At 32.4% G+C, this 19,558-nt stretch overlaps 1 protein-coding gene and 2 long non-coding RNA genes across 3 annotated transcripts; 1 reads left to right on the plus strand and 2 right to left on the minus strand.

The window, feature by feature from the left end:
- Positions 1-3,673: 3,673 nt before the first annotated feature.
- LOC132731334 (uncharacterized) lies at positions 3,674-5,746 on the plus strand. The gene is made up of 4 exons (XR_009625868.1): positions 3,674-3,751; positions 4,209-4,348; positions 5,177-5,298; positions 5,553-5,746. It is a non-coding gene; the product is annotated as an uncharacterized LOC132731334 (long non-coding RNA).
- A 5,084-nt stretch (positions 5,747-10,830) lies between these two features.
- On the minus strand, positions 10,831-12,231 carry LOC132731335 (uncharacterized). Its single transcript, XR_009625869.1, has 3 exons — positions 12,061-12,231; positions 11,415-11,536; positions 10,831-11,014 (listed from the first exon to the last, which is right to left on the minus strand). It is a non-coding gene; the product is annotated as an uncharacterized LOC132731335 (long non-coding RNA).
- Positions 12,232-14,939: 2,708 nt separating this feature from the next.
- On the minus strand, positions 14,940-19,152 carry LOC132731337 (uncharacterized). Its single transcript, XM_060717502.1, has 5 exons — positions 18,781-19,152; positions 18,392-18,460; positions 17,638-17,823; positions 15,778-15,990; positions 14,940-15,051 (listed from the first exon to the last, which is right to left on the minus strand). Coding segments are annotated over exons 1-5 (567 nt in total). The 5' UTR covers positions 18,878-19,152; the 3' UTR covers positions 14,940-15,049.
- Positions 19,153-19,558: the final 406 nt, after the last annotated feature.

Genomic DNA, 19,558 nt, shown 5'->3' on the forward strand with positions numbered 1-19,558 from the left:
ATGTTGCCCAGCTTTGGTTCCCTGCTTGTATAGTCTATCATACATGTTACAACATCATCATCATTGACGTCATTCACAGCAATGTTTGAAAAATCTGTACATTTGTTTGAAAATAAATCCACAAAACTAAATCATTATATTTTGTTTTTTTTAATGGTATTGTTATATTTGGTGCACATTAAATATGCGTATTCCAATGAAAAAGTCCTGCTGAGTAAAATTGTTTCACAGGAGAAATCTACGGAAATAGGTACCCGTACGTGTCTGAAATAATGAAGTGAGGGGCACCTGGGGTGTTCCTCCACTTGTAAAGCTAGGTAGTCGTCTTATTGGCGTGGCGTAAAAACCCATCAAATAAGCAAGATACATTATCACGTTATTGTTACATAGTATTAAATACCTATTGGTTCCACTATTTTAATGATAAATAATGTCCAAAACGGGCATTCTAAATCAAAAGATATGCAACTGTAAATTTTTGTAAATCTGTTTTGAATTTTTAAGAAAAGGGTTCAAGTAATAGTGTTACAGTATTACCATAGAAGTAGCATTTTGCAAACTTATAGGGCAAAACAGTAAATGTTGTTAAAAATTTGATCAAATCCAAGAATCGACCAAGTTAAGAAACTCAAAACCGATACAAAGGTGAAAATTTAAGTAATGAATTTAATTTTTTCATGGTCTTTTCTTTCTAAGTTGAAGGATTCTAATGCGTTCGAACATTTGTATACAAACATTGGAATAATTGCTTGAAATGTGTAACCTGGAGTTATCTTCGTTAAAGATGTGTACGGAGGTTAGTTAGCATTGTAATTAAAGAAATGAACTTCTAATTTGTGAGTTTCACGGGCCATATTGTATTTCTATTCTCATACTTAATGCCTATGTGATTTTTTAAAGTCATAGCACCCAGACAACAGTAACTTGGCATGACATAAAGCAGTATTAAAATTCTTTGTACCCAAAACATGATTTGATTATTGATATTGTCATGAATAGGAAGATATGCGGGACTTCATTTGAACGAAAGAAAAAGAATGATTCAAATGTGCATACATGACCACACTGTTTACGACTTTTTAATTGGACCATTAATAGTTTAAAAATACCTTATATTCTGCGTATGTGACTATTTTTCGTCTCGTAGAAAATTGACCTGTCGATTGAAAGTTCACTTTTAACTATAGCCGAAAAGTCAACACTATAAGAATAATTTCCATAGTGTTTTAGTAGCTTTTATGGCATCGAAGCATTTACTGAGTTGTAGACAGTGCTTTTGGTTTCTTTATCAGTATTTTAAATATTGCTAGTGCTATAAATATTTTACCTTTCAAAAGATAATGTTACGTGTGATAGATAATGCTAGTAGAATATCTATCAGGATATGTTTAGTAATTATACGAGTTGTTAAGAAAATATTCTAAAAAGCGTCGTTAGTTACCGGTAATTTGATTTGGTTAACCGTGCAGTCATACATGTACAGAAATAAAGGAATTTTGTGGGAAATGTGACCGTGCGATCGCGTACACGCATCACGCATACCTTTCAAGCATGGGACCAGAGTGTTTTTCCGACCACCCTGAAAAGGGTAGAGATGAAACAGTCAAACTATCTATCCAGGATATGTGTCTATTTTGCATAAGGTTAACTGCTGTAATGTTATTTTATATGGGATTCACGGTAGTTCATATTCCCGAAATCTGCTGACAACCTGTAAGGAAAATGCCACTTAATTCTTTCTTTAACATATATATGCATGCCAAGTTACTGGTATAGATATAAGAGCAGATTCTTTAACCATTTCAGAAATAGATAAGCCCTAAATATCTTCGAATTTAGAATGAAAATGAGTATGATTAATAATGATATTTTTGGAACAATTTAAAATCTGATTCTAAATAAATGTATGGAATTAAATATTGGGTCATGTATCTCACACTTATCAACAACTTCCATAAATAATTATTTTGGGGTTTATTAATATGTCTGATACTAAATTGCATTACCTACCTTCCACTAAAAGCAATTAACTTAAATAGAGCGTTGGACTCGGGCGACCTGGATTCGATTCCCGGACGGGACAGGTCACTTTTGTTGTGATTGATCATGAAACCATTTTTACAGTCATTCGCACTTTACCTCTGCTTTGGCTAATACAGAAGTTCCTTACGAATGTGAAGGCAACAAGTACTGGTAAACTGCTTGACAGTCTGCCCAAAAATGATGCGGTAGCTGAACTGTGCTCTGGTAAATTCATTGTGGCTTACTGCTGTGATCCGGAGTGAAAACTACCAATATCACCAACATGTACGATAGATCTTACCATGATAAATAAGTAACTAATTTCTATACATTATCCTTAATCTGCTGAATTCATAAATTGACTTCCCCTCTCCTATTTTTGGAACTTTCCATTATTATTTTGAAAGGTGTCACGGAATCTTGTCGCACTGCGCGGAAGTGCATACTGGTCTGGCTCTATACAGATGACAAAGGCCGAATGGTTAACGCGTCGGACTAGTAATCTAAGGATTGCAGATCCCGTGGGTTCAAACCCTGTCAGGGGCAAGCCGTTGTTTCCTTGAGCAAGAAACTGTACATTCATTGCTTAGTACTGGTTGGTTCCAGGAACGGATTCAACAGTGTTTCAATAATTTTATAGCTTCCAACACAATCGAACTAAAATAAATTTGTATAAAATAAAGGTTGATTAATCTGTTTCAGCAGGTAAAGGCTTAAATTCACATGCAATGAAGAATTAAGTTGAATGAAGAATAAAGTTTTCGTTATGGTTTCCGAAAATACGACAAAGTGACATGGCACAAATCAGCCACCATAGTTCGCTTAAGTTTCAAAAGAGCTTAAACTCTTTTTCTAGTTTAATTTATATTTTTAGGTCATAATAATCATTATTTTATTTAACTTACCATCAGCCATATGGCTTTTGTGAGGGATATGAATGTGTTTCTACAGTTTTTATCATATTTCTTTTTTTTCCTTTTTCATCTATACGCGTTGGCTATTCACGCAGTATTGTTTAAGAAAAAAAGGAAGATTTTCTTCCCAGGAAACATTCTTTACATGTAAGTCTTCCTTACTAATATTAGCGTACCGTGATTTTACTGTGATTTTTAAAAAAAATAAAATCTTGAAATCTTGACGATTTTTTAAAATTATTATTGGATTTTCTGTACCACGAAGATCAGAAAACGTCACCATGATATTTTCAGAAGTACTTTCGTCATTTATTGATAATTAAATTCAAATTTTGAAAAAAATATTATGAAAATGTTGGTTTTCAATAAGACAATAAATTTTACAATAAATATAGATAATGAACTATCATAATTTAAAAAAGCAGGTAATTGCTTACTTATATACAAAACATAAACTTAAAAATCAGATTTTATATTTGCAAACAAATGATGCATAAAAAGTACATATCAACAAACGGGTTCATATATTTAATGAATACACTTAATTTTCTCAAGTCAATATCTATTCAAGCGCTATATTCTAAACTAAAGAATATAAATCTTCGTCAAATAAACATAAAATTTAAAATGAAACTTTTCAATTATGTCATCAGATGTCAATGTTTGAAAGAAAATTATGTAAAATTATGTGTGCAGACATTTTGGACAGACTGCTGCACACCCTTAGCCACAAGGAAGTGAATTTTACCATATAAATAAGGTAAACCAGACTGTTGATTATTACTATTCACACAGTAGTCAAACTTGTACATCAGGTAAGCAAAACTATTTGTAAATCAACAATGTTATATATAAAATAGTTTTTAGTGGTTCACATTAGCGTAAATATATTTGATTTTTAATTTGAGTTTAATTCACCATCTAAGACATAGTAAATTTTAAAATTAACAATTTAGTCTTATGAAAAATTCGAAGTTTTTCAATATTTTTCAAATTATTCTCACTTATCGTGTACTTAATGATCTGGCTAGCTTTCAGAAGGTCAGTGGTTTTACTCAGATGCCCATTCGTGCCCGACTTGACGCACTTTGGTGAACCGGAAGTCGTCATGTGGCATTTGTCGGTGTGAGTTTAACAAAAACGACTATTTGTATATAACCTTAAAATGTTTTTTCAAACGCTCTCCATTCTTTGAAACGAGAATTCGATATTTTCAATAGTTTCCCGATATTTTAATGTTGTAATATTTATTTTATTTTTAATTTATTATAGAATCATGAAGATCACAGCCCTCGCCCTCGTCGCCTTGTTCGGTGTCCTCGGAGTCACCCTCGGAATGGGATACGGCGGTTACCAGTACGTGCCAGTACATCCAGGAGCCGGCGGTGCCGGGTATAATGACAATACTTTCTGTAAGTCATTTTTTATATTTTTGTTTTTACTCGAAAGAAACACATTTAATGAAGCGAAAGAAATTATTGGATATTTTTTTTTATTTTATATAAATCTATGTGTTGCACTGGTTCAAGTATGGCCCGGTAATCTTAGTCGGTGACTTCAAATCACATGTCGTCTGCCACTGCGTGTTCATATTTTACTGCAAAGAATGTAAATTTACCGAAGCTGAGATAAACGTGTCCAAGAATATCGTTTTAAAGGACCTCAACTGAGGTCCAAAGCCTTAAAACGTAAAATTTGAATTTCTTACATAGATAAGCGGGGGCACTTAAAAAAGAAAGATATGCAAAAGATAATTAAGAAACATGCTCAGAAATGAATTGAAAATCGTATTTGTATGATATTCTTAGCCCGTTGCAACACTTTTCAATTTAGTGTAATTTGTCACCATTACAATAATTATCCTGGAAAAACGGAGAAAGCGAATGATCAGAAATTTTGCACAAAATTTATTGGTCTAGAATTTCATCAAATGGATAAATATCATAAATTCATAAATTTCGAAATATTATTTCCAGTCACGTCACGCCAAAAAACCTAAGTGGAGTCCCTTTAAAGTCATCTCTTTATGATTCCTATCAATTTGTGTCCACAAAGAAGAATGATATTGATAGAACATTAGAAAAATCGGGACTTATAAATGTTAACAAGTCTATCAAATACCTTTAGTCACGCTTGTTGTAATTTGCAGAATAAATTGTGTAAAACAATCTGTACAATCTGTAAAATTTCTGATATTTTTGTGCATTATTCTTCTTTTCATATTCATAATATATTTTCAGTGATGCTGATTGGCTTTTTGTTCCTGTTCTTGATCCTCTTCAACAGCAACTTGTTCAACACAACAACATCTACCAGCACATCTACAACACCAGCCGGTGTCACCTTATTAACTGGTTAAACGGTTCGTTCACTTTTTTCTCTCGAAAAACACGTTTTTAGTAACTAAAGTTTGAACGTCTTTGTAACTCTCAAAATATCGATAAATACAAACGTTAATAAATTAAGGTTATTAGAAGTTTTTTTTACCATTGAACATTATTTTACTGCATTGTTTAAAACTCAAATAATTAGAATATAAAAAACAAAACAAAAAAACAACAACAAAAAACAGCAACAAAAAACAATGTTAGTTAATTAAGTGGTTTTATTATACAGAATTCAGCAAATGAAAGAAGTCGATTCATATTCTCATCTGGTCACATCAGGCAATGGTCAAAATGCAAGTTGACGTTCATCCGGTATGGTACCTTGCATAGGTGCAATTGTATTGGTATCAACTCATTCCAAGGCAATATTTATTTGTACTAGTAACTGTTAATTTATTTACAATAAACAAAATATTCAATTTATCCGGTTTTTTGTTTGCTTTTCTTTGTTGATTATATAATGGTGTAAACGGTAAATGAAAGTGTTTAATACTTGGTGACCTTTTTTGTAAAAAGAATGTTGAAAAAAGGTTTATAGCTTCGTAAAAATATGATATTAGTTACAAAAATGGCTGACATGTTATATGGTTTAGTATATTTGAACGGTTGTATGTTTATATATAACTCGAGCACTCAAGTGAAGTTAATATTGCAAAATTAGTTTATTATATACAGCAGTGTTACTTCAAAATGAATTGGTCTATAATAGAAGAGCTGTAATACCATATATAATTATTTTGATAGTATTCAATATTGTACATGAATACAAACCATGATAAAAATATATATGGATGTTGTTGGTAAGTGTTGGATACATGATCCAATATGACATATAAATATGTAGCTGATAATTAAGTGTTCTAGAACAAAATATTATTATTCGTCATATATATGTTAATGATTAATCACTTTAATAGAGCTCTATCAATATTCTGTTTTCCATAAATATTTTATAAGAATGCCCATATGATATATTTCTTTGTTGATTTTCTTTTATCATTTGAAATACTTATGGAAATATGCCCATAAGAAGATTTGCCCATGGACTAGCGTTGTACAGCGGATGTGAAACACACATACACACATATTTCAATCTGATTATAATCCGGATCTGGTGACGACCCATAAAAATCTGAATTTTCCCTTCTTAAAGTTGTATTAAAACAAGGTCTATCAAATATTTGAAAGACCTTGATTAAAAGTAGTAAATTAATTACTTATAGTTCTTTCTAAGTTAAATTGTTTAGAAAAGACTTGCTTTGAAAAGAATTCAGAGGCTGGCAACGCTGGTTTAAAATGGTTTCCAAGATTGCAACATTGGAAATAAGTCATTGCGCACATATTAATATTTATTTTAGAATACTTTAAATTTACTTATAACTATACAGTTATTTTTATGAAATAACATGATAAATACCTGACAAACGTAAAAATCGTTAAGATTTCAGAACTGCAGGTTTTTACCCGATGGCAACCCAAAATACATTTACTTAAAGATATACTATGCTCATTCTTGAGTAAAATATCTTAATTTACAGAAATTAATTGAAATATATTAAATCTTACTTAATATGTCTAGTTTGAATACTATGTGTTGGAAGCTGCGTTCACTATTACAATTACTGTAAAGTTGGTCCTTTCTTTAAAAAAAAACTGCCAGTTTTTTAAATGACACTATACACGTATTTACTTATTGTGACCACATGCAATTTGTAGGGTTTTTAACATAACATATCTACTTCAGGTGAAGTCAAAACATGTTTGTTTAATACTTACAAATAGACTGTGTAGCAATTATCAATATTGACTTAAATATATCAAATTTGAGCTATTATATCTTTAAATATCGAGTGGTCATGTTTAGATTTTCCGTGTAGATGTAAATAATTATTGTTGACAAAGTATGTTTTTTTTCTAAATTTTAATGATTTTCGACATTGTCCAACTTTTTCATTAGCGATGTCATGTGGTCTAAATATTTAAGAAAGAAATCGAAAATTGTGAAATAGGTTTGACATGAATTTACAGCTTAACCCGTGTTCTTACTTACTTGTCATCTACAAAGAAGTTGAATTGATTGAAAATAAAATGAAGTGAGATGACATTTACTGCATTTTATTACATTCCCCATAATATTTAATTTGTGGTTCAACACGGCACCAAAACTTTTGCCTAACTGAACAGATTGCTATTTGAAACATCTGTTATTATGAGGAATAGGCCTACATTGGCATTGGAGTAGTTTTTTATATAGTCACAATTTTTGTGACATGGTAAAATTAATAAAACGTTTATCACTTACATATAATAAGCAACAAATACATTTTTAATTACTTATACATTGACATTTAAAGGGCACTAAGTAAGACTATTTAATTGCACAGTGATGCATCTTAGTATCGACGTCATCTTGAACTCAGCTTAAATAATTCAAAAGTTACAGATCGAAAATAAGTAAGTACTCAGTATTGAAGCAGAACTAAGTTGACACCTTCATAACTTTAGAATCCAAAGCGCGTTCATAAGAAGCATATAAACGAACATTGAGGTTCATTTCTCGATTTTGACCTGAAAGTGAGTTTGACCTCAAAGAACGTTTGAACCAAAAAGCTTTCGACCACAAAATTCGTTTGACCTCAAAGTGCGGTGTTTACATGGCAATGTTATCTGTATAACTACACTTGTATATACAATGTGTATACGAAGACTAATTAAAAAGTTCTTGGTCCGATGTACTTCCGGTTGTCCGAGTACCCAACTTACCGTCTTACTTTACAATATAATCGCCCTCTACATCAATACACTTTAACCGCCTGTGCTCCAACTTGTTTAACCCTTCAAAATAGAACTCTCTATTTTGGTCCTCAAAGAACTCATTGTCAGCCGACATGGACACTTTCATTGCTTCCAAAACGTCTACCACGAAGCTTGGTTTTCAGTTTCGGAAACAGGTAGAAGTCAAAGGGGGTCAAGTCCGGTGAATATGGGGAATGGGGAAGAATTTAAAAGCCGCTGTCAGTTGCAGCAGCCATCGCATTTTGGGATGTGTAAGCAGGTGCATTGTCAGACAGGAGCAGAACGCCTTGAGTCAGTTTGCCCCTCCTTTTACGCAGGATTTCTTGACACAGACGTCACAATTCGTCTGCATAGTACGTACCGTTTATGGTACGACCTTGCTGAAGATAGTCAATCATGATTATCCCTTGACTATCCCGAAGAATTGAAGCCATCATCCTACCTGCTGATGGCAACCTCTTGAATTTCTTCGGAGGGGATAAGCCAAGGTGCTTCGACTGCATGCTCTGTTTATTTTGATTCCGGATCAAAGTGATGGACCCATGTTTCATATGGGAGATAAAATCAGGTTCATCCTCATATCGAAACAAAAGATATTTTGAAATGTCAAGCCTGGTCTGTTTCTGGTCGTCAGTCAACTGTCTGGGGACTCATTTAGCGAAAATCTTTGACATGCCATAGACATCAGTAAGAATTGCCAGAACTGGACAAAAGCTTATACCCACTTCCCTAGCAACGCTTCGCAGGTCTCGCCTTCTGTCGCACATGACCAGATAGTGCACATCTTCGGCAGTTTCGTCGTTGGTGGCCTCTTTTGGCCTTCCAGGCCGCTCATAATCTCCAATGCTCTCCCTGCCCCTCTTAAATTCAGCAGCCCATTTTTTTCACAATGCAATAGGAAGGAGACTCCTTGTCAAGTATATCCATGAAGTCTTCATGGATTTCCTTGGGGGACATCCCTTTCTAACAAAGGTACTTAATGACGGCTCTAATTAACTTTCTCCATTTGATCTAAATGACACACCCTTCTACTGATCAAAGTGTGTTTTATGTTACTTAATCTGTGTAAAACCGTCTGTAACTCGGTCAGTAATCTTCAATAAGATATCGGTATCGACCTATCGTGTGTAAATGCCAGTGTAGTGGCTAGAAGGATGTCGGGCCGAGAACTTTTTGATCATACCTTGTACTTTTCATGAAATCTTTGACCGCATGTTGTACTATTACCTATATCATTGACATTTAGAAAACTGAACGTTTGTCTCATGTTTTTGAAATTTGTCGAGGAAACTTAAATATCACTCATTTAGAGCAAGGGATGTTTCATTTGTCTTAAATGTTAGCTTACATATCCTTGACAGTGGTCTAGACAGCTTCCTTATTATAATTATGATATAAAATATTAATTGAAATTTTAGTTGGACACAGATAATATTGCTCTAAAAAGGTCATTCTATTCTACTAACAACCTTTTCCAATATAGAGGTGGATGTATTTTACTCCCACGTGTTTTACATAGGCACGAGTATCGGACCTGAGAAGAAAAAATATGACCAGATTGAAAAAAAACTTGAGTTCCTCTAAAAAGTGTCAAAAACCAAAAACAAATTGTAAACTATGACCCCCTTTAAAAATATACTATAAGTTAACTTATTGTATACATTTTGTATTTTTAAAGGGGGTCATAATTTACAATTATTATTAGTATTTTTATTTGTTTGGGTCGTCAGACCAAACAAATAATGGTAGCGAAATTTCAGACTCTACTGCTGTTAATTGCAAGTGCCGAAAGCAGACCACTTTTTTGAAGTGGTTACTTCCCTTTATATGTAACACTTAGGCCGAAAAATTTAGGGGAGATCACTGCGTAAATATGGTCACATGACAGGCGGATTAATTTTACAAGCAAACTAATTCCCAAATGGTCGACGATTTCTAATATTGTTTTATTCTTTATAGATATACATGCTTATATAGTAAGTGCCATGATTATTTACACAAGTGTTAAACAACAGTTTGCGTCGTTTACAAACCCTAACTAGAATAATATGGTTTTCTTCAGGCTATTAACGTGTAAATCCACCGTTTCTGACGGGTTTGCGCGCTCGCTTAGGAAGCGAGAGGTCTGGAGTTCAATTCCCAGTTAAGGCAAATCTTTTTTTTTCAAATTGTTTAAGTCAAATAAACATTGGATCGAATATCAATGTTGCTATTTTATAGCCAATCTACTACAATTAAAACGCTGGAAAGCATTAGTGGCACTGTACAAAAACAAATTGTTTTATATTCTTACAACCTTCACTTTCTGAAATTCTGAGACCCAAACAAATCCAGCGCCTTCTGTGCTTTGATTTTCTTTGGTTTTTTGACACTTTTAAGATGAACTCAAGTTTTTTTTTCAATCTGGCCAGATTTTTTTCTTCCCAGGTTCTATACTCGTGTTCTATAGACGAGGATAATAAGATGTTTGGTTGGGACAGGTTGAAATATTGTACAGTGTACGGGTTTCTGGATTCGGCTGTCCCGTAGTACAGTGGTTGGATAATACAGGTATATTGTTCGAGTACCAGTTAGCCGACCAGCTGTTCTATATTATTTTTACTTTTAATTAGTATACATTGTTCCCATTAAACAAGCATATTGTTTAGCTGTAGAGAGGAGTTTACATCGAGGTATTACAGAGCAGTAACAATAATAAGGAAGAAAATAAATAATTGATTTATATGATTTATTAAATAAATAAATTAGTTTTGAACATATGCTTCAAACTTTGTTGCAAGTTGGAATGATTTTGTCCTGTATCTACCGAAAAAAGGTTGTTGGAAAATCTTCGGGTTGATTTTTGTCTCTTGTAGATAACAGTAAGTTTAAAATATTCTCACAATATGTGTAAATCTGCAAAAGAAAACAATTTTGTGTGACTTCTTTAAACATAGCAACTACATTTGGTATTTGATTATCTATCATTTTCACTAATAACGAATCTCAACTTTTCGGTCCTTTCCGTCAGTCTTCGGTTATAATTTATATAACAGCGGAGGGCGTTCTGATTATATGTTTAATAGTCGTTCTGTCAATTAAATAAAATAATTATTATTGTGAACGTTTGTAACGTGGAATTTCATTGGACAATGATCAAATTCTTAGACTAGTAAATTACAGGATCTTGCACAGTTTTAAAAGTGAAATTTTAGATTAAAATGCAAAAACATACATTTCAACCTGGAGATTTTGTTAGTCATGACATCACTTCATCAAACTACCGGTCACGTATTTAGAAAAAAAGTGAACGTACCATTTAACCAGCTAAGAAGGTGACACCGGCTGGTGTTGTAGATGTGCTGGTAGATGTTGTTGTGTTGAACAAGTTGCTGTTGAAGAGGATCAAGATCAGGAACAAAAAGCCAATCAGCATCACTGAAAATATATGAACAGATATATGTGACGAATTAAAATATGAATAAGTATTAAACAACGGTATATTATTGTATCCTTCAATTCAAAGGTTTTGGCTAATATGAAAATGGTCTCTTACAATCTATAGAAAACAGTCTTGCAGTGATGTCTAGTGATGTCTAGATATTTGTATGAACATTTGCGAGAGTTCCTGTTAAATATTGTTTAGATCTTGTTGATACGTTTTATCTGCATTTACTATATATCCAGCAATAAATTGTGTAGAATATACTGGCAATACTTATACCACTGTATGCCTATGAATTAAGTGATTTTAAGAAAATAATTTGAGCCAATAAGGGAATATTGCATTAAATGACCCGAGCCACAATGAGAAAACGTAATCCAAATACAAAAAAAATGTATATACTTCTTCTTCTTCTTCTTCTTCTTCTTCTTCTTCTTCTTCTTCTTATAAGTAATCTAAATGCTCTTATATATTTCACCCTATCTAAATGTATTTTTAACTAGACAAAATGACTTACAGAAAGTATTGTCATTTAACCCGGCACCACCGGCTCCTGGATGTACCGGCACGTACTGGTAACCACCGTATCCCATACCGAGGGTGACACCGAGGACACCGAACAAGGCGACGAGGGCGAGGGCTGTGATCTTCATGATACTAGAATAGATGATAAAAGAAACAAGGCATTGAAAAACAATTTTATAATAAGTGAAATATTTAAGCTTTTATGTTATTACTGCACATACCACCTAATTGCTATTTTACTTAAATTTATAAATTCTTCCTAATTCAAGCATACGGAATTTCATTTTTAATATCACTTTGAATATCAAAATTGTTAATAAGTTTTTGATTGAAACATTTTACATTTAATGTAACCATTACTATGCTAAATATCTTGAATTGACTTGTCCATCTTTTAATGTGGATAAAAATATATATATTTTTTAGGGAAAATATCGAAATAAGTACTGGCTGAATAACGAAATAGTAGTCTATAATGAGAGGGCACTATATTGTGCCGACTGATCTTGGTCTGCACTGTTGCCACGAGCAGGCAAAACGTTATCGTATATGTCAACTTATCACATGCTTATATGACGAGTATAATACTTTATATATTGTAAATTGACATTATTTTGTAAAAGTCTGATTTCTTTTAGTTCTGTTTTATTTTGTTCGTATGGATATCAAAGTTAACAAAACAACAAATATAGATGCATTTTAACACGTTTTTGTATCAGATTGTTGCGGTAGGAGAGCAAAAATTTATATTTATATCCAAAAATAAATTAATTCTTAAAATTAAAAATAAATAAAAATGAATAAAAAATATACATTGATAAAAAAATTAAAAGTTTAGAAAAACTTACCAGATGACTTTAGACTACAGGAGAATAGTGATCTATACCGCGCGCGCGCGTTCGTTTTATTGGTACAGATTCCGACTTCCGGGTAGTTTAAGGTGTGACCCGCCTGTCAATACCCATCCCCAACATGTCAGGGTACGTCGTGTGATAGCTTATACTATGATGAAATTATAAGTAACGGTAAAATAAGTTAATGTCATTTTATGTCATTTAAACAAATTAAGAAAATTGAGCAAAATGTGATCCGACGTGGGGGGTTTGATGAAATATAGTTGATAAATCAGGCTGGTCGGTATATTTTGAAGTCGAAATTAAGGCCTCTGATATTTTATCAATTACAAAATGAAAGATCCGAGAAACAAATATAAAACAATTTTCAAAAAATGAAAAATAAAATGGAAATGATTCGGTAAAATCTTGGCGGTGATATTTCCCAGAATTTTCTTTTATTTGATATAATTTACTTACTGACATTCCATATGAAAACGTACACAAGCTCTGATTGGCCAAACTATATCGTGGCACTTATTTATCTTGCTGGTATAATTGTTTGGACTTAATTTTTTTATCGCAAGTGTTAAAGCAACAAGCCAATGAGACTGATTCTAATTTTCATGAAAATCTAAAAGATTTATTTAAATGAAAAATATTTACAAGTGAAAAAAGAAAGTAACTTACACGTTGGAAAATGACACTTTAATTTAAACAAAACAAAAAATAGGTCAGCATATGCAAAAATAGCCCTTACTGTGTTAGTCATGCAGTGTCAATATGGTGATGAATACCGCAAAATCACTCATTAATTGTGTATCACATGTAAATCACATTGAAATGTTCTGAATGTTGATTTTCTAGAAATATTTTGGTTCAACTGGAAGCATGCAGCTTTAACGTTACCGTAGTTTGAGACTTGTTGTGAAAAACAAGTCCCTTTATTTAACTAATGTGTACTCTGGTGTCGTATGGAAAACATGGCCGTGCCTCGAAAAAACAATAGCCAGTTTAAGAGTTAAAAAATTGCAGGCTTTATTGGCACGTTTGAAAACAAATGCCAATAATGAAACGAAAAATCGACATTGGCTACATAAATAACGGTCATCATTTTGTCCGGTATATACCGAAATACGGTATTAAGTATGGTGCTCCAACACATTTTTTAGTCTTGTCTTTGCCACAATAAAGGGTCATGCCAGCCGGCACATTAATGCTGTCTTACCAGTGTCTATACTATACCATAAGTCACTCAAGTTTTATATTTTCATTTTGAAATTCCTTGTACTTCATTGAATGGCAAAACTAGGAAAGTCTATTTCTCATACAATGCAGGTTAAGGGTTGAGGGGGAGCGGTAGCCTAGTGGTTAAATTGTCTGCCTCTCAAACCAGGGATGATGGGTTCGAACCCCATACCGGTTATACGGGTCACGATCATGTTTCGTCATATCACATCAGAACTGATCCAGGAAGCGGACTTGAAGATGATTAATATAAGTTGCAAGAATTTGTTTCACAGTCGAGTTGAAACAAATACATGTATGTTAAAACTGACGGTTAATTGATACAAAAATAGAATGCAAAATACATGTATGTTTTTTTCCATAATATTTTCGACTATATTAATCAATAAATAATTTACGTATCAAATCTTGAAAAAATATTTAATATAATTTTAATAATCATATTTTCATAATAGTTTTAAACATAAATAAACTCCACATAATCATTACATGAAAATCGAGAACATTTTCGAAAATGATTTAATTATGAAATGAAGAACACCAATCTGAATGTAAAAAAATCATCAATAAATCACCAATCTCATAACAAACATTAAAGCATTGCTTAATATCGAATTTTTAGGGTATTCAAAAAATAACGCAATATTTACTGGAACCTTTTCGAACATAAAATTGCAGGCTTGTAAAAAGTAAACATTTTAGTGGACGAAATATTGTGAACATTCTGGCCTTTTCCCCCAAAAAGATGTGCCGATAGACACAATCAAACATGCAAAGTGTAATTTTACTGTTTTTAATGCTACCGAGGTATCACTTTTTTCCGGTTCCGAGGGATCACTGTTTTCCAGGTATCAATATTCCAACAAATATGTCTTTGTCTTAGATATGTCATAACTGAAATTCTGAAAAAAGAAAATAAATCATGACCGATTATTATCATTGCTGGTAGCTTTAATTAAGCTGGTTCAGTAATATACATGTGTTGTTAATTTTTCTATAGGTCTCATTCATTTACACACAATATTCAACTATGCAAATAGTGAACTATAGGAAAATGAACGTGGCCATTTCTAAAGAATTGTAAGAGACATTTTACATAAATATATGGACAAAATGTTAAACTGTTGCTTATATAATAAATAATTATTACTTCAACCACACAATTATATGAACATTGAAATTGTATCTTCTGTAATAAATTGTTGGAAATGTACGAAAGACCGATTGTGACATTTCATATTCTCGAATGCTCGGGTTCATCTTCACAAATTATTGATTAAACTTCATGAATTCACGATTTCAACTCTATTAATTCAAGATTTCAACTTCACAAATTCGCGATTTCAACTTCATGAATTCACGATTTCAACTTCACGAATTTACATTTTCAACTTCACGAATTCAAAATTTTAACTTCACAAAGTCACGATTTTCACTTCGTCACTTCGGGAATTCACGATTTCCACTCCGTGAAGTTAAAATCGTTAATTCGTGAATTTGAAATAGTGAATTTATGAAGCTGAAAACGTGAATAAGGGAAGTTGAAATCGTGAATTCTTGAATTTGAAAATCGTGAAATTGAAATCGTGAATTCGTGAAGTTGAAATCGAACAATGGGCCTTACTTACAAGAACTTCTGCTGAAGAAACTCTTCAGTTTAAAAACAAATGCCACGACACCTAACGCCGTGAATATCCAATCAATTGTCACCGTGGCAACAGCAAATGTAATGAACGATTTGTCGCAAATGTCTTTTAAGCATCCAGTAGTTGTATAATCATCACACTTTACAAAATCTACATCATTTAATTTTCCGAAGTTCGGGTATGTCCATACACTGCCTGGAAAACAAACTTTTGTGTCAACATTTGAGCCGTGTCATGACAAAACCAACATAATGGGTTTGCGACCAGCATGGATCCAGACCAGCCTGCGCATCCGCGCAGTCTGATCAGGATTCATGCTGTTCGCTGTCAGTTTCTCTACTTGTAATAGAGTTGGCAAGCGAACAGCATGGATCCTGATCAGACTACGCGGATGCGCAGGATGGTCTGGATCCATGCTGGTCGTAAACAATTCAATTCAATTCAATATTTTATTTGGCATTAAACTACATATAGCATATAGCCATTATTACATAATATAGGTAAAGTGTAAGACATTTTTACAATAAATTGTTCATAAAACAGTACAAAATGTTTTCAGAGAAGTTATTAACAATATATCTTCATGAGATTTAGCAATTAACAATATGAGATATATACTTAACATTGAAATAAATTGTTATTGTTGTCCATATGAATATATATGTATACAAATACAGTCATACAATATGTTTTCAGATATGTTATTTACGGTATGTCTTTATTTAGATCTAACAATAAACAAGTTAATCAGAGTTTCTTACTTTAAGTGAAAAATATAAATATCTTGACAAATTATTAAGTTCTTTTTCATTTTTAGATGACATTAAAGTTTCCATTTTTTGAAGTGTAGGCCAACGGCAAAAATATGGTTTTAAAAATTTCTTACGAAGGTTATAATATTTTGGACAAACGAGTAAAAAATGGAATTCGTTTTCAATGACATGCATATTGCATTGTTGACATAGTCTATTTTCTCTTGGAACTCCGTTGTGCCTACCAATTTCAATTTCTAGATTATGTGATGATAGACGAAATTGCGCCACTATGTTGGTTTTGTCAAGACACGGCTCATTTGTTGTTTGAGCAAATATTAAAGCCGAAATATGATATACCCTGTTTTATTGACTAATAAGAATCATTTTCTACAGAAATATGTAAATCCTAATTTCGTATCTTTTGCGTGATCTATGAGATAAAGTTCTTTCTTTTTTTTTTGAAAGATTTGCCTCTGATACTGTTCCTATTCATGCTTGTAACGTTTTGGATTAAAGGGACTCCACTGAGTTTTTTTTATATTTTTACATAAAGGGAATGGAATTCTTTTGTGACTTGTGAAGTATATGATGTAGGTATAGACTCATAACTTGTATGCAAAATTTCAGACCATTCCTACTCTCGGATTCCGCTTACCCAGAAAAATTATTTAAATAAAAAATAGAATTGCGTTACAACGCTTTCCACTCAAACGGGTTGAAAATCGTGCATAATAAATTATTTTCAATTCAACTCTGAGCATACTTCTTTATGCCCTTCTGTAGATTTTCCATGCTAACACGTCATATTACGTCAATACACAAAAAGACGTCAAGAAAATTACTTCTAAAACTACTTCTACGCCCACTCATGTTTATTCACATAATTTTTATGAATTCTCTCTTTGTTTTTATTTGCATATTAATTTTTTCTTGCATAACAGTATAATAATACTTGGCCTATCGGCTTTCGTGATTATAGTCCTACGCCTTTGAACTCGAAGCGCGCATTATTCTAAAACAATGCACTCAAAATTGTTATATATTTCCTAAATATACTGTATACTCTTGAGTTATAACTATACATCACCACATATCACCCAGGCGACGTGAAACAAGACGGCAAAAGTTATCGAGGCCAAGGATAATTTTGACTTTTTTTCGTCATCGTCGTCATCGTAACCATAGCCACCGAACAGTAACGGGGACAATCCGCTGACGATCATATAAGCCGCTATAAGGGGTTCTATTGCACAGTGGAATAGATTCATAGAACCTGTTGAAAATATATAATTATATATAAAGTGTACTGAAATAAAATTTATGTATATGTGAGTACTTATTAAGTGAAATTTTAACAATAAATAACCCAAAAGGAAGCGACTGGAGTGATACTTAATAAAAAAAAGTTTCAGAATTTGCCTGTCTATACAATTAGGAAAGGCATCTTTTTGAAAATTGAAGTAATTTCAGTTATAGGTAAATGATGTTAAACACTAAAAAATAAGAATATATAATCAATCATTATAATTAATGAAATGTTTTAATGTTTAAATCTGTAAAATATTCTTTGAGGTGAAGTAACTAAAGGAGATATCATGAGGAAAAAGTACATCTTTCAGATCTGTCACTGAAATAATCTTTTTTTACTACTTTTTTATGAACTTATTTAAATATTTTATCAGTGGCATTGCATGTACATGCCTTACGTAAAACATTCCTACATAAATGGTAAATACATTTTTAAAAAAGTATTGACCATTCTTGCGTAAACAGTACATTACTTCTACAAACAGTTGGGCAAGAATTGTTTGTTTTTTTTAAACTCATGTGATATGACTTACCCAACGCTACCTTTGCTATACTATATCCTACTAGTCCTACGAATAACAACGAAAATAGGCCGCAAATTCCTGTAATGAAAAATAAAAAATTCGACATATACATAATATAAACATTACGACATGTCAATATCACGTCATATCAATACCACGACATTTCAATACCATGACATATTAATATCACAGCCTATTAATATCACGACATGCCAACCGGCATATTAATACCACGGCATTTTAACACCAAGACATATCAATAACACGACATTTAATACAACAGTATTTTAACACCACGACATATAAATACCACATCATTTTAACATCACGACATATCAATAACACGACAAATTAATACAACAACATTTCTATGTAGTATTATACTAGTTTATACTCACCTAAAGCAGCGACAGTTGAACAAAGATTATCATCTTTCTTCTCCTCCTCCTTGACTGTTTCTATCTCCAGTCTCTCTTCAGATTTTCCTCCTTCCATATTCTTCTGACAATTAGCACTTCACCCCAAAAATTTATTTTTAATGCAGCAAATGATGGTTATAATTAAAATATTAGAATGAAATTATATCGCTTTTGCCTATCTATACCTTACTCGATGATAAATGTTATTACAATTTAAAAAGTCCACATATATACTGGACTATGCAAGGCCTTGTTCTCTCACAACTGGCTACCTACAACAAAGAGTTCGTCCTTACCCTTCTCAAGTATTTATGCTAGCTTGACCACGTTTTTAATTGCTATGTTTTCAACAATGAGTACTACTTTAACTTGTTTGATCTAGTTTGGAAACAACACACGTAATCTGAGCAATTAAGTCTCCGGATATATGTACTACATTTGCACTTGATTTGACTGTCATCAAAACAAATTGCGGATATTGTATTCAAAAACACAATCATGCATTAGCAGTGTCAAATAAACATCAACATATTTTGCTGCACATAAATATTTCAATGATCATTTGAAATGCAAAACAATGTTGAAATGATGCTTCAAAAACTTAATATTTATTGCAATAGTTTAATAATTATAACCTTTGTCGTGTTTGGTATTTACGTGAATGTTTCTATCAAAGTATTCCTTTTGTGTTCAATAACCGATAGATATGGTGGCTGATTTGTGCCATGTCGTATTTTTAATCCACGAGGTGTTAGGC

Source organism: Ruditapes philippinarum, unplaced genomic scaffold (assembly GCF_026571515.1).
Source record: "Ruditapes philippinarum isolate M1 unplaced genomic scaffold, ASM2657151v2 ctg1331_1_1_1_1, whole genome shotgun sequence".
Taxonomy (NCBI): domain Eukaryota; kingdom Metazoa; phylum Mollusca; class Bivalvia; order Venerida; family Veneridae; genus Ruditapes; species Ruditapes philippinarum.